This window comes from Buteo buteo, chromosome 4 (assembly GCF_964188355.1).
Source record: "Buteo buteo chromosome 4, bButBut1.hap1.1, whole genome shotgun sequence".
NCBI classification, from domain to species: domain Eukaryota; kingdom Metazoa; phylum Chordata; class Aves; order Accipitriformes; family Accipitridae; genus Buteo; species Buteo buteo.
The window spans coordinates 34,668,335-34,693,256 of NC_134174.1; the positions used below are offsets into that span (position 1 = coordinate 34,668,335).

The window sequence follows — 24,922 nt, forward strand, 5'->3', positions numbered from 1 at the left end:
CCGCTGGTCCTGCCTCCCACACCTATTCCACTGGTCCTCGGGACAGGCAAAGGACAGAGGCATGGCCAGACAGCCCTTGCCTTCTGGTAGCTCCCCAAAATCACAGATCCCCTGAGGACTGCTGTAAGTGGCTTTATAGTAAATCTAATCTCTGGCAGCCTCACTGACTAGGGGAACGAAGATGCACAAAGCCAATCTGGGGTCTGTGCTCTGGCCCTCTGGCAAGCATAACCTGGCTGGCTTGCCAGGCTGTGGGCCAGGACCTGATGCTTTGGCTAAGTACAGTGATGCTGTGCAGAAGCTATAAACAAAAGCAAAGGATTAGTCAGCAAGAGGACTACTGCAATTCCCCTTTTTAGACATCCCGATGTGACTAAGAAGCATGGTCTCCATTTTCAAAAGGAAAATGTTAACCTTGGAGCCCAAGTCTCATTAACTATGAGCTGACTCAAGAGTCGATACTCAAGCTGGAACATCAGTAAACACAACCAACTTTAAGGGGAAAAGTGAATCCCTTTGAAATCCCTGGATCATTTTTGGTGTCTCTTTCCTCTATGCTGCTTAGACTAACAGCATTTACACATACATTTGCCCAGCTTTATCCAATTCTGCCTCTGCAATGGACCAGAACTCCTTAGCAATTAGCAGAGCTGTGCCCTCCCACATACAGAGCTAAGTTTAAATTTTACGTTCCCTGAAACGATTGTTATTCTAGCAAAGCCTGGGGTTGAGTTTTCCCCTGCTCTGGAAAGTTTAGGTTTTATGCTTAATAAACTTCAAAGGACTAAAGTAACTGATAAATTACATTCTTAAACAATCTGAACAAAATGCTGCACTGTGGAGACTTCACAGTTGTCACGCAGGGCAGCACTAGCAGGATGCTCACGCTGGCCACATCCAAATCGAGATCTGCTTTCTTTTCTCATGCAAGTCCCTCCCAGCCACCTCAGTGACTAGGAACTTCCTGAGGAGCCAGGAAAGGGCAGTGCTTGGCAATGCTTTGCTTATGGTTGCTGTTCCTACCAAAAATGCCTGCCTTGGCTGCTTTTACACAGCGGTTTTAACTTTGAAAGGGCTCATATGTGCTCCCGGTTAGTAACATGTTCATGACCGGGGCATGTGAGGAACAGAAAGGCAGATAACAAAAGGTATGAAAATGGTAAAATATTTTAGCTGCCTGGGCAGGGAATTTCCCATAAACACTCAGGAGCAAGTGTTGGTTTTTTTTAAGGGCATGGAGCTATAGTGACATAAGACAACTAAGACCCTGCAAAAGCTTTAACAAATGTCCTGAGCAAAGAAACTTTGCTGCTTTAGTTCTCCAATTTTTCTTCCCCTACTCCTACCAGTATATACATCCCTCCCAGTGCCTGCCACATTTCTAAAAGTCAGGATGCTCCAGGCTCACCCATTAATCAAGGCAATTGGACAGGCCAGTCTCATTTCTGACAGCTTCCCATTCCAACGCTGGCTTTAAAGTAGTCTTCTCGTTTGCAGACCCCTCCCACAACTGGCTTAAACCTACAGCTTCACAATCATAGAGCTAGGCCCATTGGAAGCCAGGAGCTTTGAAAACCTCTGTGACATCTTTTCCAATCAGTAGAATTTGGAGTTAATCAAGAGACTGGTCTGCCCAGGGAGCCAAGAGCATATCTGATCTTGTTCCTATAAGCACAGTATTAGGCAGTGACTGGTACTCAAGAACAACCAAATAAAAGTAATGATCTTATCTATTAAAGTAGAGGACTGTTTATATACATGCTTTTAATGATGTCTTCTGCTTTGAAAAATCTTAAGGTTTTCTGTACTGCAATCCCATGAAAAGGGTTCTTGCTTATTTCCTGCTGCAAATCCAATGGGGGATTTTCTGGTCATGGTATGTGATATTCACAATGCTCTTCAAAACTGAGCTCTGGGTATTAGCTCTGTATGAAACAAACCCAGGTAGCTTTGCATTCCACTGATACATCAGTTTCTTTGGGCCTGCCCGGACGCAGGACTGCTGTACATGTCAATCATTAATTTTTAAAAACTAAAGCACTTTACTGTTGCTTCCAGGAGGCAGCAGCTAAATGGGATCCCACCGACCTTCGGCAAAATTTAAGCTGCTACACACCAAAGGTTAAGCTCCACCTAATTTTCTTTTTATCCTTTATCTTTCTAAGACATCTCCAGGTAGAGTCCATTCAGCACCACAGCCTTCTGCAAACACGCCAAGGCACTCCTTTTGTGTTGGCTTAAAAGGAAAAATGCCACTTCATGACTTGCCAAGGACAATTCCTTAGGTAAGTCCAGGAAGTTTCCCATCTATGAACATCTGCAGTGTATAAAAGTACCCTTTTATTCATTTGACTTAGGGTGACTGAGAAAATTCCAGGCAAAGGCTGTTAAATGCCACTACAGCTGAGCCCCCTAGAACGTGACATTGTTTTGTATTTCATCCAGGGATTTGGGGACATTTAAAATCATTCATACTGTGAAGGTCTGCTATTGAGAGTGCTTTCCAATGCACTCTCCTATTATTTGTAACAAAGATGATCATTTCATGTATCTTTGTTTAAGAGAAACATAATCCCACCCATTCCAAAGAGACAGCTTCATCTGTTAAGGACTTAAGCCAATTTGTACAGGTTGCTATTTTTATTAAGCCTGTGTTATGTCCAATAAGAAGTACACGGGAGTGTGGCATTACACAGTTATAGATGACAACTAACTAAGAACTAGTAATCAGATAATGAACAGATGAGAAATGACCCTCACGAGTACTCTAACTGGAGAGCCCTTATATATGACACACAATCATGACTTCTCACTACAAGATAGCCTGAATGTATAGCCTGTATGTATAGGTAATACTCTCTGTCAAGCCTCACTGGATCCATTCCAGTCCCTGACGCATGACAATAAAGGAAAGTCAGACAGATGGCTAAGAAATTTGTTCCTTGCATCTCATATCCATCCCTGGCTGTTTTCATTCACTTTTAGATCCTTAACCAACAGGACTGGACTCAAGAGGTCTTGCACTGTTTCTGTGAATTTGGGCAGAAGCTGGAAAACACCGCACATAATCTCTGCTTGTTTCTCAAAGACGTTTTTAAAACCTCATTGAAGCATCTATACATGGACAAGGTAGACAGGGCAGGGGATGAAATTTAAAATGGGCTGACTATCATTGTTCTGCCAAACACAAGGATGAAAAGTTTGCAACTGCTTTAACGGGGAAGGTTTTTACACTTCCTAGTAAAATACTAGCCATCTGACCACTCTAAGTTCCCATGTGTGATTTTAACCAACTTTTTATTTGTTTCTTGTGCATAAATGGCTGTCACATGCTGAAGCCAAATATCTACTTTCAGATATTCCTTTCTTTACAACACTTCCAAGAGAAAAGACCCATTTCTATCTCAATGCACAAACCAGAAACCTGTGAAACTTTAAAACAAGGTAAAGATGATGAAGTCCTTCTAACGGACAAATGACTGGTCCAAGTCAGATGGAAGGGTCCATATAGATAAATGTGTATTAATAGGGTAGGTTTGAGAAAGCCTTTCCTCTGCACATGGCTTCTCATCATCAGTAGATATTGCCACTGTGTGTGTGAGTCATGGATTCTGGTTGTTACTGAATTACAGCACTCACTCAAAATTTCTACATCTAAGCAGACGTGCCTAAAATTCTGGAACTGATACTGAGGTCCATGTCACCCCAGTCATCCACTGCCTTGCTGAAAAATGAAACATGAGTCAAACACAAAAGCTTCTCAGCAATGCTTTCCATGATAAAATATATACAGACAAATGCAGTTTGGAAAACTCAATGAATATCAACTGGCCATAAAATAATAAAAACCAGGGTGTGCACAGGTCAAAGTACTGCAACAGCTACTGGTTTAACATTCAGGGAATGCAAAGCAAAGGCAGATCCATACTGAGGATGAGACTGTTAACAGGAGAGAATGATGTCAGGAAACTTTATGCTCCCTGTACAACTTAAATTGCATCACAGCGGTCCTCCCAACTTCAGCTCTTCTGCACAGAGCACAGATACCACTCACATCATAAAAACAGGATCAGGCCCATCACTTCAGCCAGAGTCACTCTTAAACCAAAGCTGGGCTATCAGGTATCTCAGAAGGCATGAGCTATGCTTGCCTTGCCACTTACTGACCAGCAAGCAATTGCTTAGTTTCTTCTCTGTTAAGAATAAGGGCCACTGGTACATTTTCATCAAAGGTGACAAATGCCCCTAAACAGAGAACATCTGTCACTGAGAAAAGGGCAGGAGCTTTCAGACAAGGGCGGACTGATGCTACTTCGGATGACATTCTCACATATGTGATCCTTCCCCTCTGATCCTCACATTTCTGCTACCTCTGTCCTTGTGTTCATAAACTCACCATCCTATTCCTGTTCTGCCCCAAGTACAGAGGCTCACCTTCTCCGGTATCTCTAAATCCATCCCTCTCCCTCTCGTTCTGGCACTAAAATTTCTCGGGCAAGCCACCACTTTGGCATCCCTGCTTCTATACTCGGTCCCTTCAAGCAGATCTGAAACGTTGCTGTGAAAATCACCCGCCTCCCTGAGCACTCTGAACACGCCACTCTCCTTTCAATCTCCCTCCCGGCCTTCCCTTGTGCTCTGGATCAAGTTCAAGATTTTAGCCCTCATTTTCATTGCACTTTACAACTCACAGCAATTACTGTTGGCTCATAATTGCTGTAACGATCTATCTGTGGTAGCAATTCATTCATATATACCCATGAGCACATCTACGCACACCCCTGTATGTAAGCATGGTTTGTACTGATTAATGAAAGACAGAGAAACAATAAAAGCCAAATCAAGCATACATTTTTGTCGAGAATGTTAGATTTCATGTTTCACAAAATCCCAGCCACACCCATGCTAATCAACCCGGGCTGCTGATTTACAGAACAATATGCTTTATTGTATGGAAGGAAAACAGTGAGATTTGTATTTTGGTTCAAATGACTTTCAGTTTCTTGATAGTGCATTTCTTCTTGTCATTTCTCTACAGCACAGATACGTCCCAGATTACTTTGTAAACAAAGCAAAAATAATTTCTTTCATCCAACTGCGGCAGGAACTGAACAACTTAATCTGATCATTGTGTGCAAAGAAAATATTTCCAATGATGACATCTTCCTATGTCAATTGGTTTTTATTACAGATGTCAACTCGATGTGCCATATTAAAGCAGCTCTTTCTTCTCATTTCAAGATTTTAATCTAAGTTTGTTGCTCTAATATTTTATTGGTTCAAAATACATGCTGTAAAATCCATGGCCATCAAATTTTCCTGTGAGCTAAAAATAAACTGCTCTTGTCAGACATGGTTAGCTGATAAAAAGTGTCAGAGACTTTTCTGAATTACTTTGATAACTTCCTGTTTATGTGGTACTGACCCTTGTCTAATAAAGATCTTTTACACTTGGAATAAGAGAAGATACTGCAGCATACTATTCCTTAATGGACAATGCTGATTACTTTTGAAAGCCTTTAATACATTTCCCATATTAGACATGAACAGATGTCAGGGATGTTGCCAAGTGAAATTTCTTTTATGCAATCTTGGCTTGTTGTACAATAATAGCCCTTTCTCAACATGGGAAAAAATTACAGACCCAACTAATTTCCTTGACAGGGAAGAGTTACATATGTTTTCCACTTGTAGTTTTTACGACAAGTTTACAATTTTGCCAAACCTGGAACTAATCGGGACTGTTTCCAAAAATGGTCCAATAAACCCACAATGTGTACAGCTAGCCTAAAATGCAGCAAATGATTGTTTGCTTTTACTTTTTTTTTTTTCAACAGGGAAAAGTTAGATTGCACAATTATTTCATTTAAGTTACTTAAACACTTACTGTTTCATATCCTCCCAGTTTTTGAGCAGCTTGAAACATAGTCCAAAGGTTAACTGTTAGAGGGACAATAAGTATTTAGATAAGCATTGCATTAACCAACATATTTCAAAGAAATGTAAATTAAGCAGTTTTTAAAAAAGAAAAATAGAGAAAAAAAGCTTGCAGCCCCTGAAAAAGCTCCTGTGAAACATTTTCCAAAGAGGTATTCGCATAATCTGAAGAGTAAATACTATATATTTTTAATTACATATAAGAGAACACACTTAGATGCCTTAACAGGACTGGAAAAATACACTGAGACAAAGGTAATGGGCTCATTTGACTTTGCTGATAAGAGGCACGGTATAATACCTGTAGCATGTTTCCATGACTCTGATAATAAAACTTACTCATTGGGAAGAATGTTGCTTTTAATTATTTGTTTAATACTGATTTCATTAGCAAGCAAGCATGAGCCACACACTGGTTCACAGAGAAAACCTATTGATTAAACAAAAATAACCAATATTTACTGCAGCTCAGATAATGGCCTCCATAATCAATAAACAATAAGCTGCGTTCTAACAGGTCCTGTGTGAATGAACCCAGAGGGAGCACAAATAACAGTTACTGCAATAACTATGGTATGGGTGGTTGTGCCTTGCCCACGGCTGTAGGGTTGGAGGAACAGAGGCAACTCAATTCAAAAGATGTGTTGGGAGATGCTTGCCACTTTCTGCAGAACTCCTCCCCTCTCAACATGCTTTTCATGCTGGCCCACTGTCCCATGGGGCCACTCTTGCTGCTGGTGTCTCACTTTATTTTATTTTATTTTATTTTATTTTATTTTATTTTATTTTAATTGCTACAAGAAAAATTGATGTCTTAGGTCTATGAAAGGTGTATGCACTATTCCACCAAGAAACAGTGATTCCCCATAGACATTCTACAAATACTTCAGGCCAGACTCAGCAATAATGCTGCGGACCACGGAGGATGCGATCTCTTCCTCCACAGGGGTATGCTCGGTTGTAGTGTACGTACTGCTTCTTCCCACTAACCTATTTATACTGGCAATGTTTGCACAAGTCTTGCTGGACAAATACAGAGCCCTGTCCTGCAAACATTTCTGCTCTTCTCAGCATACTTACTCTTGGCATTTAAGTATTTGCCGGATCAGGCCCCTAATTTATAATGAATGTCAGGCAACTTTCAGGGTATTTCAGCTAAATGTTAGCAGACGGCCCTACCCCCGGCGAGGAATTTTAGAAATAATACTTTAGCTTGTCTTTCAAGCCCACCATGTCCCCATGCTTGAGAGAGTGCAGAATAAAATGGGGGGAAAAAAATCCTGTCTTCAACACAAAAACATTCTGAAAGCCTCATTGAACCTTGTACTGTTTCAAAGCTATCAAGAGCTTTGCTTAGGCCCTGATTTAATCTGAATCAATGCATAATGCAATGAAGCTGTTCATAGTACATTAATTTTACTTCCATTTCAAGCAGCCAGTTTTCAGACAAACACTGTAATCATTCGGAGTTATATAAGTTTATAATGGCTGCTGGAGGCCTGTTGCAATCAGTGCCAATTGCTATTAGGTATGTAAATTGTTATGTAAAACATACAGGTTTGACATTCTTCATCAAAATAACACATGGCTTTAATCTGGGAGATAAATTAGAGTAAATAATATTTCAATTGATGGAGTTTTCCCTTTAAGGAAATAAAGTATCATTCAATCTATAGATAAGAACGAAAAATACCTCCATTTACAGCTTTTGTTGGAAACTCTAAAAGATCTACATTGCACTGCAATATTTATGTAAAATTTAGTTACAACTGTATCTTCTCCACCTACAATTGCTTTACAGATTGTGGCACTACAAACTGAACATGCCAAAGCAATTCTAAACATTGCACTCTGTATTAAACAGATACAGTCTGGTTTTATATTCTCCAAAGTCAGTAATTTATTAACTATAAACACATTTGGGGGCTTTAAAAATACGATCCCTTTTGTGCCTTTCTTGACCACCTTTAAATGTCTTCCTTTAATATTTGTCCTTTCATAAAGAACATCTGGGCACAATAAAGATACGTCATATTATTAACTCAGAAGAAAAGCATTACAGACGCTGCAGATTTACAAAACAGAAAACTACAGAGTTTTCAACATGCCTATTTCTAGTCATAATCAGAGGATTTAAACCTATAAATATCCGGCAGCAACTACCCCAGAACGAAGAGATGCAAATCTAGGCATAAGACAGTGAAATGCCTGGACTGGAAAATGTGTAGATATAAACATGGTCCCCCCAACCATAAGGTTTTAAAATAAGCTTCGTGTGCAAATGCTTTCTCCAGAGAAGCCAAACCATTCTAAAATGTCAACAAGAAAGTGAGAAAAAGGATACTTACTCTGCTTAAAACCTAAATAGGGTATTCGTTCAATTGGTGTTTTCCTTTCTTTCATATATTTATAAAGAGCCACAAGGAAAGCCTGCTCATCAGCTCTGCATTCTTCACCTACGGCAATCTTTGATTTATCCTCACTTGAGCCTTTTTTACAGTTGCTGTTGTTACTCTTGGGTTTGGGCAAAGCTGACTTAGCCTCACATTTTACCTGGGAAAAGAAAAGATGTCACATTAGATCTGGGTAACCTTTAATTTTCACTTAAGGAATAAACACCCTCTCCTAGCAGAATGGATTGTTGAAAAAATGAAGGCCAAACCATGCAACTGTGTTTGAGGGGAAAACAAAGGAAGCTATTTATAGAGCTAAATGTCTTGTTCTGAATCTTAGTCACAACATTTTTAAATAGCCACATCTTTAAATCATTATAACCCATTGGTAATGCTCTCCAGATCTGCATTTTTATGACTATACATTGCTATGTCACAGACAGCTCTCATCTCTCACATACACTTGCCATTAGCAAGTCTAATAATAACCTTCGTTCCAGGATTGACACTGAGCATTGTCAACTCCCATAGACAACCCTGGGAGCTGAGGGTGCTCAGTGCCTTCCAGGAACGCTCAGCAGCCGGCTCTGAAACGACACATTTTTCTCTCCTTTGGCCCACCAAAATAGATGCAAACCTTGGCAAGCCTTACCCAGGCAGAACTCTCAGCACACACGAGCACCACAGATTTAAGTCAAGTGGGTCCGAGCATCTGCTTGAACTTAAGCACAGCCCTAAGTATTTAGCAGAAGGAAGAGGCTGGTACCCAGAGCCTTTCCTGGTAGACACCGGCAGCCCCAACGCACAGGAGTCCCAGAGCTCCAGGTCTCCCACTGGCCTCCCGGCAGACATGTGCCAGTCAGGAAGTCAACAAATTGGAACCACTTTACCTCTCATCGGTATTCAAACATGGGGAAAAATATCCAGTGAGACCGGCTTAATCCTGCAGTCCTCCTGAAGATAATCCTCTTGCTGAATCAAGCAAATTACAACTCAAGCATTCCCATAATTTATGTATACAAAACCCAAAAGAGCAGAACCTTGCAAACTGATGTTGAAAAGCTCTCCAAGACCAGGACGGGATCGATACCTTTCCACTGAAATCCTGGAAGTCCTTTAATACAAGGTAGTGGAGAAGGTTACATGTGTTTTGGATTTGCACTGTCCCTTCAATGATGATGAGTGCTGTGAGTAGCCTTCTGGCAGCTCCATACCCCATCCCAGACATGTCCTTTGTGCTCCCAGAGGGAGAAGGGACACTGTAAGAGCCAGTATTTGGTATTTTAGGAGGACAGCAGAGAAGAGCAGGGTATCTCGCTGAACAGGAAGGCAGGTGCTCTTGGTCAAGTAAGCTATTGACTCTCCTTCACTCTCCTCCCTTCTAAACCAGGTACTTCCTGGGTACTTGTTGACATTTTGAAAGTAAGTTCTACGAAGAGCATTACGTAAGTGCTTGTAAACAACAAATATATCATTGGAAAGACTATGATATGCTTATTTTACCTCAGTAAAGCTACCATGTGTTTCAGGCTCAGGGAAAGCAAAATCTTTTCTTTTATACTCCTCCAGGGTATTAACTCTGCAGAAAGCACTGACTTAAGGTTAGCTGCCTCCATAGTTTTCCACAGATGTTGGACAAAGCAACGCTAGCTCCTAACCAGAGAGGAGAAGCGGCTGCAATTTTTCAAGGTAATTGATGCTGCTGAAAAATCTCACTTAGACACTGCAGGGTACAGGCTCACTCCTCCCAGGCAATGCAGCAGGGACTGGGAAATGGACTTCCTGCAGGATTTTTCTTGATCGCTTGCTGCTGAAGTATGTCCGCTATACTGCTCGATATTCTCTGGTTGCGTTGTTCAAAGAGATATTGTCTTACTATGGCACAAGACACCATCCTTTGCCTTTTAGCAATAGATACGCTTATTGATTAAACTTCTATAAAGATCCTGGGTTTCATCCAAAACTCAATGGAGCTAATGGGATTTTTTCCTATTAAATGAACTTTGGATTTCCTCATTCACTTTTCAGTTCAGAGCTGTAATCCCTTGACTTTTTTTACTTTGGCTCCTCACAAAATTATTTAACAGCTTCCCCTTATAAAGTTTAGATTACATTGTCATAGTTTTCAATGCTACACCAAAGACTGGGTTAGCACTCCCAATATGAACCCATGATTTCAATAAATTTAAGATTTTTAACTTGAGCTGCAAATTTGTTGCAAGCTGAGACTTGGAACAAATTCACTGGACCTGGGAACAATTTCTCGGTTTTGTCACCCACTTGCTATGTAAAGTCAGTCAATCAATCTTTTTAATGGATTTTCTTTTTCAAACTGGACAATTCAGAACTGTATTTGCAAAGACAGCCTGGGCATAAACGCTAAATGAAATCAAAGCTCACTGCTATGCAAGCAAACTAGTGGCAAGGGATGTTACTCCCAAGGAGACAAAAGAAAACAAAAAAACCCATTAAAAAAGCCACCAGGAGTGAGCAAACCCCGTGTTACACACAACCTCCTTCTCTCCAGTGCACAGAGAAGCAAGGTCAAAGCGCTTGTGAACTCAAAGGTGCCAAAATGCAACGGACGGACTCCAAGCAGCATCAGGTTCAACGAAGCTTTGATGAAGGCTGCAATGCTTCATCTGCTCAGCGTTCAAGGCACAAGCCTCACTTTTGGAACCTCCCCACCGTCTGACAGGAGATACAGATGAATGCCATGACCAATGATTAATGAGAACCAAAAGGGCCAAATGCCATTCGGGGTAACATTGGTGTAAATCCAGCATAAAAGTATCAAAGTCAGTGAGAGTGATGTCATATTTGCACCAGGCACCACAAACCGCCCTTCTCTCTCAAAACACGGTTTTGAATCTTCCTAGAGGGCAAAGATCTGGGGGAAGTTCCTGAATGCGGAGTTTTGCTTGGCTCTGCTCTCTTTTCTGGTCTGCTCAGAAAGCCTGAATGACTCCGTTACAAAGGGAGAGTTCAGTTTCCACAGGAGTTAAAGCTCCTTCATTGTAGCCTCAGTGTGAGTAAATGTACACAGTACCTCCAAAATGAAACTGAGGGCTGAGGCCCTGACAGGTAACCCTGCTGCCTGCGCCACAGCGTGGATAAGCTGGCGGTGTACTGAGATGGGCTCTAGGAACATCTGACCACCTTCCATCAGAGACAGACGATCCATGACCAAATGGCCGGTCAACGCTCATGGGTATGTCCATGTGTTTGTCTTCTTCTGCCAGAGGTCACACACAACACAGACCACTACAGACCTGCGTTTCAAAGTTTCATTCAGATAATGGCTGAGGCGCTCGGAATAAATCTCCAGGTCTGAGAGCATGCCAGGCCACCTGTGGCCACAGGAAAAGCATATTCTGGCAACTTTTAAACTATTTTCCCAGATCTTGCTGTACAAATGAAGTGAGAGATTTACTTCAGCATTTGCACTAGGAGATGTAATGAGTAGATTCATTTGGGGACAATTTCCATGTTTAACAAGTTAATCCTTTCAGCTCTTCGAAATGGTCAGATCAGCCAGTTTTAAAAACCCTTACAATGCACTTCTGCACACTTTGAATGGCAACACTCTTTGGGAGCACGAAGCAGGTACGACGAGGGTTACGCTGGAGCCTGCAAGTCCCAAAAGCTGGTCCAGCACTAATGACATGCGAGGTATGAAAGCCTCCAGAGTCCTGGGAGTGTTTTGAGAGAAGAGCTTGATATATGCCTCTCCAGGAGAGCTGATCCTGCCTCAGTAGATGGCCTCGTATTCTTGTGATTTTTACATTCCCAGCCTGGTAGGGATCTCCCCTGGGATCATCCCCTGGAGGTACTAAAATGGATGCAGTGACCAGCAAGGAGATCAAAAGTGAGAAGTGGTACGTGAAAGACCCTCGCGTCACCTGCAGGTCCAGGACCACACTGTCTGTCCCACTATCGCTCTACTTTTAACAAGCCACCTACACTGGAATTTACTCTGAGCTGCTCCTACTCAACCAAAGGCTCTTCTGTGTCAGGTTAACAGTAAAAGCCTACAAAACAATCTGCTGATGGGTTTAAGGTAAACGTGCCTAATGAGAACTAAGTTGTAAGAAGGTACAAAGCTTTCTAGTCGTTGGCAGCGGAGAACATGAAATTCAGCAAGTCGTTACAACCATGTGGCTTGCGTTGGTCTTGACAGGCTCAAACCCACAGTCTTCAGAATGCCACCTCTGCCGGTTCCTGACCCAAACTGTACAGCCACTGCATGCCTGTCAGAGCTGTTGCCCTGCCACCCAAGTAATGTGGCTGCTGTCAGAGGCTGGGTGCCGTGATCTGAGGGTGAAAGCAGCATAACTTCTGGTCAAAAGGGATTTTAGCTGGAACTGGAATACAGTCAGGATCGCTGCCAAAACGTTTCAGCATCTGACGCAAGTGGATTGGTCCCATTTACACTAGCAGTGTTCATCCCTGCTCTCCATGGACCCACTGTCAGCATTAGTCGGAGATGGAGCACGGACAGAGAAGGAAAACTGATGAAGCCCAACATGGAGCCTAAGATGATGACTTAACATCCCAACTGTTCCCAACAATGAGTAGACAGTAGGTGGATCTCCATTCCCCCCTTCCCCTAATACACTTTCTCTCCTTTCCCAGAAACCCATAGGCAGGGTCTGTATAAAGTGCAATAAATCCGCTGTAGAGGGTTTCTGATTCACTGTCCTCCTCTTACTAAAGTATATCCTCAGCCCTGAGACACAGATTGATATGGAGAGCCACAGTGAAGTCAGTGTGACTACATGCAAGGACATTATATCATGAGCATGTCTATTATTTATAATGAAATTAAGCTGGCCAAGATAATTAATGCTATTAATATCTGCACAATGATGAGCACAGTATGACTAGATAAATAGGCGGAATTACTTCTTATCTGAACTATCCTCCCATTCGACTAGTAGGGTGAACCCAAATATAAACAGAGAGGATAAACAATTTGGTATGAAGTGTTACTGTTGTTTTTAATTATCTAATACCTATATATCAGGTGCTGAAGAGGCAGAACTACTCGTGCTACAGTCTGGGGTGCTTTGACAACACGGTCTATGCCGCAGTTTGCTGGTAATATTTTAACATAAAAAATGGCTTGGAGGAAGGGGGAATTGAGGCAAATTGAGACATTTTCACACCACAGATTTTGCACGTTCTTCCACAGAGCAAAAACATTCAGGCAAACTCTATAGCATCTGGCAGGACCCCGCAACTCAACACACCAGGCTCCATCACCTTTTACCATGCCTGTCTAACACGATAGTACAGACTCCAACTGAGCACAATAGGGCACAAAAAGAAGAGAAACAGTGACTTAAAGGCAGAGCCTCATCATGAACTTCAGCCTTTTTTATCATCATCAACAGAAGGCACAATTTTAACTGAACTCCTAGGGAGGAGGAGGAGGTGGAATTTAATTTGCCTTCCTATGAGAAACTGAGCGCAGAACACTTCCACTTGACCTCTTTAACCTCCTAATCTCCCAGGACATTCACTGTGTACAACAATACCAATGCAAATGGATCTATAGATTCACTGTATTTCCTAAAGAGATGGTCACAACAATGGAATCGTTTTTCAGATACACATCTATCTAATTTATTAAAACAATGGATTCGGGAGGAGTTGGCCTAAAAAATTAGTCTACACAAACCTGTTTAGCTGTTTAGCTCAAAAGTATCACAGTCACAAAGTTCTGCCTCAGATAAAAATCTACAACTATTGCTCTAAGTAATTTTCCATCTTTGCATCTTACAGTTTCAGATTAAATCATCTTGAAAGTAGCCATTTGTGCTGCTTTTTTTTTAAAAGAGAAAACCAAATTCCTATTTAAAACCACAGAGACAACATAGAAAATAGGATGTAAATTACACTACAGAAACTCCATTTTAAAATATTTTAAGGAAAAGATACAAACCCATAAATATCTAAAAGATTAAGTCTATAAACACAAATCAGTGATCCAATTATTACTTGCAGCATGGGCTAAGCACTGCAGCACATACAGAAGACTCTGTAAAAGCATGCACTATTCAACAAACCCTGGAACATGCAGCTCAGCACTAACTATTAAAGAAACAGCCCAGATTTTTTTTTTTTTTAAGCTTTCCTACTGAATTTCTGCCTTTATCGTTTTTTTTTTCTAATTTAAAAAAAGTCAAGATCTTAACATTAGGGTAATGTCATTTGTGTGTGCTTCTTAGAAACCATTACTGAAGCAGCTCTTGTTTCATAGTCTGTTTATCTTCAAACTTATATTTAGAAGTACATTGTAACAGGGTGAGCTGCTCCCAGGTTTATTTTTAATTCGAAGATACTGTCACAAACTATGTTTGTGTGTCACAGAATGTGAAAACTAACACTAGATGCCAAGAAAGCTTAAGCACTACCAGTTACCAACAAGCTGATAGCATTAGGTTGTTCAGTGATTATAGTTGCTGGTAACTTTGAACACAGACATGATTTAAAGTGAAGAATAAAACTATTGAAAAAAAATACATTTATCTCCTCAAGAAAATACGTTACATTCTAAATTTGAAACAGCATGCTGAGAAACAAAGGCAGGGCTGTACCTAAAAAAGGAGAGTGTACTGAAAAGAGTATTAGTAAGTGATTTACCTTGGCAACAGCTTTGCTTTCAGAATTATTGTTGGAATCCTTAATGCCGTTTAATGAATCTCTTCTCTGTGGGCAAGGCTTCTTTTTGCGCGGTCTGCCTTTAAGATTTGGCGCTAAAAATTAATGGAGAACAATTTGAGCACATTGTCTTATACTGGATTCTTAACAGCTGAAAGCATAATAAATAATTCCACTACAATCAGTCACAGAAATGTACACATCTGTCTACAGTAAATGCTTATTACGAGATTCCCATCCTCCATGGGTTACATCTTGACACACTATACATTTCTACAGAATATCCCCCAAGGCTAATCTATTCTACTTTTACATAACTAATTAATATAAAGTCAAACACTGTTCTCCAAAGGACTCAGAGAGAAAGCACAAATATTTCTCCATGGTACAAAAAAGAACAAAATAGAATATTAATAGGTAACTTTGTGTTAATGAGCCTGCTGCATTTATTATTTCTAATCTTCACGTAAGAGCACTAACTACTATTTCCAACTTTGAGAAACATCTGGTTTTGGAAATGTTCTGAAATATTGAAATTCCTTACAGCTCCAAGAAATGTTTATATATCCTGTCATTCTTGTCAAAGTTCTTCTAAAAAAGTTAAAAAAAAAAAAATTACCCCTAAGTCCTGAAATGGATAAAAAAACCCCTTAACAACTAGTTCTGGAAGTTGACAAGTACTGAAATAAGTGATTGATTGTTTCATAAGGGTTACATACCACACATATAAATTAACATGAATCACTTTCAGTTTTGTCCAATTCTTAAGATAAAACAGCTTTGAAATAACACAGTGACTAAATCCTAACTGCGCTGAGCCATACGTAGAATGGGATATCGATCATCATAAAAAATATCAGAGTCATCTTTCAATAGTGGTATTACAATATAAATTATGATCACATACAGAAATAAGAGATGAAGCAGATGTTTGCTCATTATTACGTGTCCTGCCTGCTTTCAGATTTAAAAATCAGCCTACGACTACTATGGCAACATTTAAAATGATAAACAATCATTAACTAATGACTGAACCGAAGAAGATAATTTCCTTTAAACCTCTAATTTCTAGGTAACCATTGTTTTCATTACTTAAAGGGATGATTAGAACAATGTCAGAAATCTAAACACCACAAACCTCTTGAGTGCCTTCTAATTGTTTCTAATCTTACATTTGTCACACAGTAAGCCAGTGGTTTCAGGACATTTTACATTTTAATTAGTTTGCAAACACAATAAAGGGTGCTAATTTGATTTTATAGTTTGACTAACAGTGTCATATTTGGTCTGTTCAGAGAAAAAGAAAAGCCATAGGTTTAAAACCATAAGTCCAAAAGACACATCCTTTTTCTTCCCCCAGCACTGGCACATGGTAAATAAATAAATATATATATATATATGCATGTGCGTAAATGTGTAAGTCAATATTTGTGTCTATATAGAAATATGTTTATCTCCCTATAGAAATATCTCCATCTATCTCCAGTGAAGCACATTCTGCTTATTGAAAAGTACTGCAGAAAGCAATTCTGAAATTGTCATCTGAGGCTAACATGCAAAATCAAACAAAGAGAGAAAGAAATTATTACCCATTCCAGTCGACAAACATCTGCCTGATTTATATCTGTACTCATGAATGCTACAGCATGTGACTGCACACTATGTCGCTGGAAGTCTTGACTTGGTGTGGATGTCAGTCTTACACAAAATGAACACTAAGAGTATTTGCTCCGTGCTTACAAATCCCCTCCCCCAGCCGCTCCATTACTCATATAAACAGAGATGAGCGACTCGGCGGGAGCGTGGGATGAGCTCCGAGGACTCCAGCGCCGGCTGCCAGACTGCCAGCCCCAGCCATGCCGCCCTGCCTTATTTATAAACCCCGCTCATCCCTCCGCCTTTGATGTCTTCCTGATGCCTACTTTTTTTTGCACACAACCTGGATGGGACGGACAGATTCTTGACCATGGTTAGCCTCAGCAGTTGCACCTTCTTTAAAAAGGTACTGAAGAAAATAGAAATGTTCCCTCAATTTACTACACCCTGGCACACGCGTTGAAACATTAACCAATGATCCCCCGACCCGGTCCAACCAACGGCTGGAGAGAGACGTGGTTCAGCTAGGATCAAATATACTTGCATGTGAATTACTTTTTCTTTCTTTCTTTTTTAATAAATAGAGAAACTAGTTCAAGGCTCAATGTTTTCCAAACATACTTGTTATCCTGAGCTTTGGCACTGTACTTTGTATGACACTATAAAGGACTCCTAATGTTTTGCTAAAAGCTTTAAAAGCAAGAAGGCATTTGTTCCTAAATTCCAGGTATATTGAGCTTGCATATAAACACTGTTTGAATTGGAGCCTTCCACGGCAGAACTGGCACAAACCCACTATGAAATGGGGTATTTGCATTCTCCCTGTGGCTCAGGAGCTGCAGCCGGGAAGGTCTGTCTGCAGCACACACGAGGACTGTCCCACATGCCCCACAGTATGACTTTAAATCACTTTAAGCCATTCCAGATCAGACACACAATTAACAAGAAAGCATCAATAGGAATTAATAACAGAAGAGAAGGTCCCTGCCTCTAGTATCTACTCTGTAAAAGAAAACATTTGAAATAGTTCCAGTCACACTTGAAACAAAGCCATTAACATTTGCTCCCTAAATCATCATAAATAAATGCATTATTCGAAGATTATTTATATTTCAGCTATATCTATTTTGTTCTCTTGAGCTAGGAAATATGACTAGGACCGAAGCAATAATTTACAAGTCACACACTTGCTTTAATTTTATTCATTTTTTGTTTAATTTATGACATATTCATGAGCACACTGCACATTTCTTGAATTTGTTATTCATAATTATTTTAAAGCAATTTTACACACATGTTGTGGCTTAGTCCCAGTCAGTTTTCCTGATGACATTGGATGTTCAGTATGTACTGGACAGCTAAGTGAATATGCCATGTTTTTTTCTGCTCTCTGGTGGAGAAGGACTTCTGGCATGATAACCTGACAATATCTGAAACAATTCAATTTCTTCATGTTTGTGCATATGGCTTTCAAATTCATTTTCTGAAAGCATTTGTGTCAGTGAGACCTGAAAACTGGTACGTTCCCAGAAGGTGAGAACATAAGCAAAGCAAACTAAAGTAAAAAATCTAATAAATAAGTACAGAAAAAAGTTTGCATTTATTTGCCACCTCTTTAGTCTAAGTGCCTGAACAGGAGTATGAGAGATACAACATACTACCAGTTTAAATACTTTCTTTCGTGTGCATTTGACAACATGTTTGCTTTTACCAATTTGTAGGTTTTTTTCCCCTTCCTTTCTTTCTTTTTGCTTCCTGATATATCTGAAGGAGGGGAAAACTCAGCTACTGGAATGTCCACTGGGACCCTTGATGGGCTGCTGGGAACTTTTTTTGCCTCTACTTTGGTGTGATTCAAAGGATCAATATTAGCACAGCATAGGTGCCCTGTACGCTTGCGGTTTGGGATGCGAACCAGAACACCCCCGCGCCTGCAATCAGCAGGTGACAATGCCCCAGGAGGGCAGAGCTGCTGCTGTTCAAGGCAGGCAGGCATGGAAGGGCCGTCAGCAGAGACGTACTCCTGGTACAATACAAACTGCCTAAACCTCCAAGTTCAGACCTTTGGAAGCAAAAGGGCGTTCAGCCACTTGAAGCCTGCCCACACACATGCCTGTGACTTGCTGACTCAAGGAGCCTCTTCTTGAGATTACGGCTCATCCCGAGTTTGCTAATCATTACAAAGGGCAAGTGCATTTAGAAGATGGCAACGCACAAGAAATTATCTTCCCTGCAAAATCTGTAGGTGTGATAGCCATCTAGAGCCCAGCAGGGAAAGCCACTTTACCTGCTGAGTCCTGGCAAACATTTCAGGTACGACCACGCAAAACACGGCCAGCTGCAAAATGCCCACAGTACAAGCTAACACTCCTCGTGTTCGGAGAGCTGGAGGAGCACGAGGGCACGCTTCCCACCTTGGGCTGGTTATCTTTCCCACACTTGTCATCATTGTGGCTGCTACCTTCACCCATCAACAGGAATTCAGAGGGACCATTTCAGCACTCCTTGGATGCCAGTTTTCTATCAGCATGGTGCTTCCTTGTTTCCCTGAGCAGCAGATCCAGCTGGTGTCATTTAAACAAACCTGTCCCTCAGAGCCCACCAACCCGGCTGGCCCAGCAGTGCAACAACCACCATTTGCGATGCTGCCCACTACTGCAGAGGATGCTGAGGTTGCAACATGGGGTTTCACAAGGAATCAAGTGTCGTGGTTTAACCCCAGCCAGCAACTAAGCACCACGCAGCCGCTCACTCACTCCCCCCCCACCCAGTGGGATGGGGGAGAAAATCAGGAAAAGAAGTAAAACTCCTGGGTTGAGATAAGAACGGTTTAATAGAACAGAAAAGAAGAAACTAATAATGATAATGATAACACTAACAAAATGACAGCAGTAGTAATAAAAGGATTGAAATGTACAAATGATGCGCAGGGCAATTGCTCACCACCCGCCGACCGACACCCAGCCAGTCCCCGAGCGGCGAATCCCTGCCCCCCCCTTCCCAGTTCCTAAACTAGATGGGACGTCACATGGTATGGAATACACTGTTGGCCAGTTTGGGTCAGGTGCCCTGGCTGGGCATGAGAAGCTGAAAAATCCTTGACTATAGTCTAAACACTACTGAGCAACAACTGAAAACATCAGTGTTATCAGCATTCTTCACATACTGAACTCAAAACATAGCACTGTACCAGCTACTAGGAAGACAGTTAATTCTATCCCAGCTGAAACCAGGACATCAAGCAAGAATGCAAGATGAACAAAGATCTAATTCAAACGCAAGCATTTGTAACCATAAAGAACAAAAGGTGTGATTATTAACTAGTACGCATGTGGTGTGGACTTTGTTTTTCAGCTGACTACTACTTGGTGGTAAAAGTCTTGTGCTCCCGATTAAGTGAAAGCGTGTGAAATGGATATGTCATGAATATCAACAGTTACACAAGCCATGATGACAACCATATCTTAACAACTCTTCCCATTCTGGAATACGTCTCATTGCCATCTCGGTTGTGAATTCTCAGGGAAAAGAAAATTATTTATAGGAATCTGCCCAGAGACAGGAATGTTTTCTTCCCCTCCATGTTTGAAAGGGTCTCTGGGTGTTGTCTGGAAATAGGTAGTCACTGCAAATCACACCGAGATTGCTGCTTGCCGTTCGACATGCGGGATTGGTTTTTCTTGGAAGACCATCAAACGCTAACTCGTGATCGAGCAGGACACAAGGAGACTGTGCAGGAGAAAAGAGAAGAGGAAACAACTTGTCCCTGTGCCAGTGGAGTGAGAGAGGGAGCCAGGGAGCCAGAGGTGGGGGGTATGCCCCCAGCCCTCTCCTCCTGCGCTGTGTGGCAGGAGAGGTCTCGTTTTCAAATCACACGCTTCCCACACCTGCCTGGGCCACAGCCAGCCACCCCATGCCGTGCCAGTCTCCAGCGTGCTGTGGTAGCAGGGTGCAAGAGGAGGCAGCCACCATCCTCCTGCCGAGCTGGTCCTTCCCCCGCACGTGGCTCACTGGGGCAAGAGGGAGGGGAGAAGTAATGCCCTCAGCTTTTTCTGTTTGGGTAGGGCAAACAACTTTTGCTGGCCACAGCCACGCTGAGCTCCTTCCCAACACCCCTTGGGCTGTCTTGAAACTCCTTCCCTACCTGCAGGAGAGCAAAAGGAGGAGCACACAGGCATGGTCATCACGAGTGGGTAGTGAAAGGGAAGGTGAGGTGCAGAAGCTGCCGCTGCCACCTCCTCTATGCAAATCCTCACTCATGTGCACACCTGCCTTAAAAAAACTGAAAGCATTTAGTCTCTGATGTAATATAACTGCCCTCAGTAATCTGAAATTAAGATTTAATCACTCTTTTCTTCTTCCTAGATGGAAACTTGTACCTTGCCTACTCCCCCCCCAAACCGTGACTAAGTTCTGCAGTGCCAAAACACCAGCAACGCCCTATGTGTTTTTATTGCAAACCGTCACACCTGAGAGGTTAAATGCAAACCCAGTGTTATGCATGGCACAGGGAGTTAGATTATCTGTGGATGTAGACTGGCAAATCTTTGCTGATTAAATGTACCCCAGGAGGAAGCTGACCTGATGATCCCGAAGCCCAAAGCCTGTTCTTGTGAGCTGCCTACAGACCACCATAATCGAAGAAGGACAATCCAGAGGCATGTGCAGCAGAGAATTAAAGAACAGGTGTTGGAGATAAGCTCAGTAGCAGGCTCTGATCCACAAAGCAAGTGACAGAGGAGCTCAGGGTTAATGCTGCTCAGATCAGCTAGACATTTCCTTGAAGACAGAGGTCCTCTCTGTTCATGAAGCCACAAAACAGCATCATTGCTCAAAAATTACATGTTCCCCTCCAGCACTCTCATCAGTCTATGCAAGCATCAGGACATTGTAGGTGATCAGGAGAGGATCAGAATGTAAGGAAGGAGACGGCTACACTGCCCACCCACTCAGAAAACTGACAAGCTTGTGGCCACTGCTCTCCTGCCACTACCACTCTCAGCTGCCCAACTTGCAGGGACACTGTCTGCCCAGCAGGACAAGGGACACAGGAGCATTTCCAAGCCTTGCCACCTAGTACAACTCCCAGCTCTGAGCTAAACCCAAGGATGGCAAGTTCTATGCAGGGGAAAGAGAAGTACTCAAGAACGGGAGCTGCCGAGGTTAGCCATGGTTAAACACTGCATATGGTGGAAAAGGGTAAGCCACCGCAAGAAGATAGCACCGCCACCAGCCACCTTCTTCACCTGCATCCCCAGGGAGGCAAGTGATCGCTGCACTTACCATCTCCCTGTTACCAAGTCAGCCTCACTTGCGTCATGTCCATGCCAAGAATGCAACATACTATGTAAAACACAGCCACCCCTAGATGCACAAATAAGCCAAGAGAGAACAGCTGTGGTTTCGGGGTACCTGACTTTAGCAGGTTAGTTACAGTAGAATTATCTCTTTTTTAGGAGTCTGATTATCATTGGAAGTCCAATGTAATTCAACCCTCCCCATAACACTGTTCTCTAGATACACATAGTATGGCTGATGTGTTGTTATAGGGAGGGTGTTAAAAAAAATAGTGGCCTTCACACAGCTGAGGTCAAGCTATGTTGGCACTTTGTCAAAATCAGTGGTGTAGCCAAGAGTTTTTAATGAGCCTGGAATGCATTACCTCATTTGTCATACCTGGATCACTTACTCATGCTGAGTCCAAAATAACCTTGGACCTTGTTGGCTGCTCAACAAACCATGCAAGTAAACAGTACTGTACTCATGCCTAAAACATGTACCTTTTTCTTGCTTGCTCCACATTACTTACTCTAGAGAACATCTAAGCAATTGTAATGCCCATGATCAAAGTTCTTGCCTTTTCCAGGCCTCTCTGATCTGCATAAGTATTTCCTGATATGACTTTTGATTCTGGCTTGCTGGCACTCCAGTTTCTCAGAAACACTTCAAAAGTGGGGGAAAAAAAAAGAAAAATGGAAAAGGGAAGGACAGCCATTGCCGTAATTTGCTGAGAAATGTAGCAGGATAGCTGCTCAGCATTGCTAATGCACTTACAACTTATACTGCTAACCAGATTCTGGCTGCCTGTTGTTTTTGTGACCGTGTTTCTGTCCTGTGGAAAGATGAAGGAAAAGTATGGAACAACAGCATTTTTGCCAACTGCAAGAGTATGACAACACAAAAAAACCCCAAACTCTGAGCTTGTAAAAATGTCCCAGGCCATCAGCAAAGAAGGGCCAGTGGAAGATCTGGGTCTACATTTAGGGTAGGCTTACACAGTCAGGTGAGTTCTAAACCTGAGAGGTGGGAGTGCACCAGAGGGAGGTAATCACAAAGCCAGGATTAAGGTGGGGCACTGGAAGGTGCAAGAAGTTAATAAACAGGGATGTACGGTGGTGCTGGGTTCAGAAGAGAAGTGTGCTCACATGAGGCAAGCTGCAGCACACCTGCTAAATGCATCAACAGTCTCTCCTCCCTGTAGGACACCTCGCAGAACGTCTCCTCACAGAATCCTCTTGCGCTGTGCCAGTCCTTCATACATCTTCCAGTTTTCAGCACATGTACAAAAGCTGCGATACCAGAATGCTTGGCCCTAAGCTGCAAAACCATCAGTAGATACAGAACAGACTAGGACAATTTCCCTCTTAGGCAGGTGGAAACAGCAGGATGTGTCAGATTGCAGAGCTACTCATGACTCAGGTGCCAAAGAGAAGCTGGAGGTGGCATATGGAGGTGCCTGGCCATCAAAGCCAAGGTGAGAAGAATGGTCCCAGATCTCCAGAAAATCCATGAACTGACCATGCCTGCTAGCAAGTGGCAAATAGCTGGTTGCTGAGGACACCCCTAAAGCAGCCCGGTAAAAGTTAGCTCTTGGCTGAAAAACATGCTTACATGTTGCACCTTTTAAAATGTAATGAATAGAAAGTTAACAGTTTTAATGGTTTTAACACTTACCCCTCTAGGGGGCTTCTGGCATTCTGCAATATCTGAAAGTTAAGAAAAGCATATTGCTATATTTAAACACGGTCTCAAAAACTATTCAAAGGTTAGTTAATCTTGCATACTGTTCTGCAGTCCCAGCTGCTTCCTTGATTTCCTTGTTGCCTCCATCTTTGTTTTCTCTCCTTCACCTCATTCCCTTTTCTGCATCCTGAGTTCAGGATCTTACATTTCATTTATTTTCCTTTCACCCCTCAAAGTTTATTTAAAAGCTTCTGCCTCATGGAAACAAGGTCCGAGAAGGAGGGCCTGAGGCATTTACTGCCCAGGCATATTGAGCAGAGCTGGTGAAGAGAAGCAAGTTGCAACCAACCTAGTATTGCATCAAAGGGTCAGAAATTAAAGTGGCCGGAATACACAGCAAAAGATCAGACTACGCTAAAAAAAACAGACCTTTGTTTAGGAAACAACAGTATCAACTGAATTTGGGGAATCTCTCTACAGGATCCTAAGCACACCTATGGAAGTCAGTGATGAGCACCTACCAACAACCAAAGCTCTCACCAAGCTCTGGAGGTCACGTAGCCTCTCCTCAAACACACCTCTTGCTTGCTCAAGCCGCATGTAAAACAATTTGAATATTAAAACTATTTTTACTAGACTTTTTCTAAATGCAAACACTTGTTTGTTCCTTTCTTTCTAACTGAACATGCCAGACCTGACCTGGAAACTCTGGAGTACGGCAGCAAACAACCTTGCAGGGAACACTAAGGATCCATGCTGCTTTCTAAACCACACGGAGAAAGAGTGGAGTTGTGTAGCCATTTCTGAAAGTTTTGGTTTGGAAATGAGATATCCCATGGTCCATGTGGGGAAAATCAATTTGCTACCTCTCTAAAGAAAACATTCCTCATTTGGAAATAAGTGAAACAGACACTTCCTTGTGTGGATTAATGTGGAGACATATGACTTGCTGCAGACTGTTGTTTTGACCCCCCTCCTGACCAGACAATCTCTGAAAAAAGCAAAAAGGTGGTACTTTTCATGGATTACAGTTCAGACTAGCATTGCTTTTAATAGAAAATTTAGAGGCATTGCAAATATCAGGTTGGCTAATTATGCCAAAAATTGAATGTTTTTCATTTCCATGGAAGACAGGGACAAGATTCAGGATGAGGCTTGGAGTCTCATTTTCTTCATTTCAGCATGGTTGGGAGTGAAGACTTTTGCTTGATCTGGGCTTCTTTATGTCCTGCTAATTTGGGTTTTTAAAAAATTGAAAAAGTTTTTTTTTTTTGGACAAAATCTATACATGTGTTAGAAATTATGAAGTGTGGTAAATTGAAAAGGGAAGTTGAAGACTTCAGAGAAGAATCTATGCCTGACAAATA

General features: G+C 41.9%; 1 protein-coding gene across 4 annotated transcripts in view; it reads right to left on the reverse strand.

The window, feature by feature from the left end:
* ARID5B (AT-rich interaction domain 5B) overlaps window positions 1-24,922 on the reverse strand; it is a 122,375-nt gene that overhangs the window by 21,106 nt on the left and 76,347 nt on the right. For 3 of the 4 annotated variants that reach the window (XM_075025509.1, XM_075025508.1, XM_075025506.1), the window contains 3 exons: window positions 14,979-15,091; window positions 8,286-8,490; window positions 5,888-5,940 (listed from right to left, as the gene is read on the reverse strand). In XM_075025509.1, the coding sequence (XP_074881610.1) occupies window positions 5,888-5,940; window positions 8,286-8,490; window positions 14,979-15,091 (371 nt within the window). Of the gene's footprint in view, window positions 1-5,887; window positions 5,941-8,285; window positions 8,491-14,978; window positions 15,092-16,585; window positions 16,717-24,922 lie in introns of those variants that run through there. The other variant, XM_075025510.1, reaches the window with a different exon arrangement.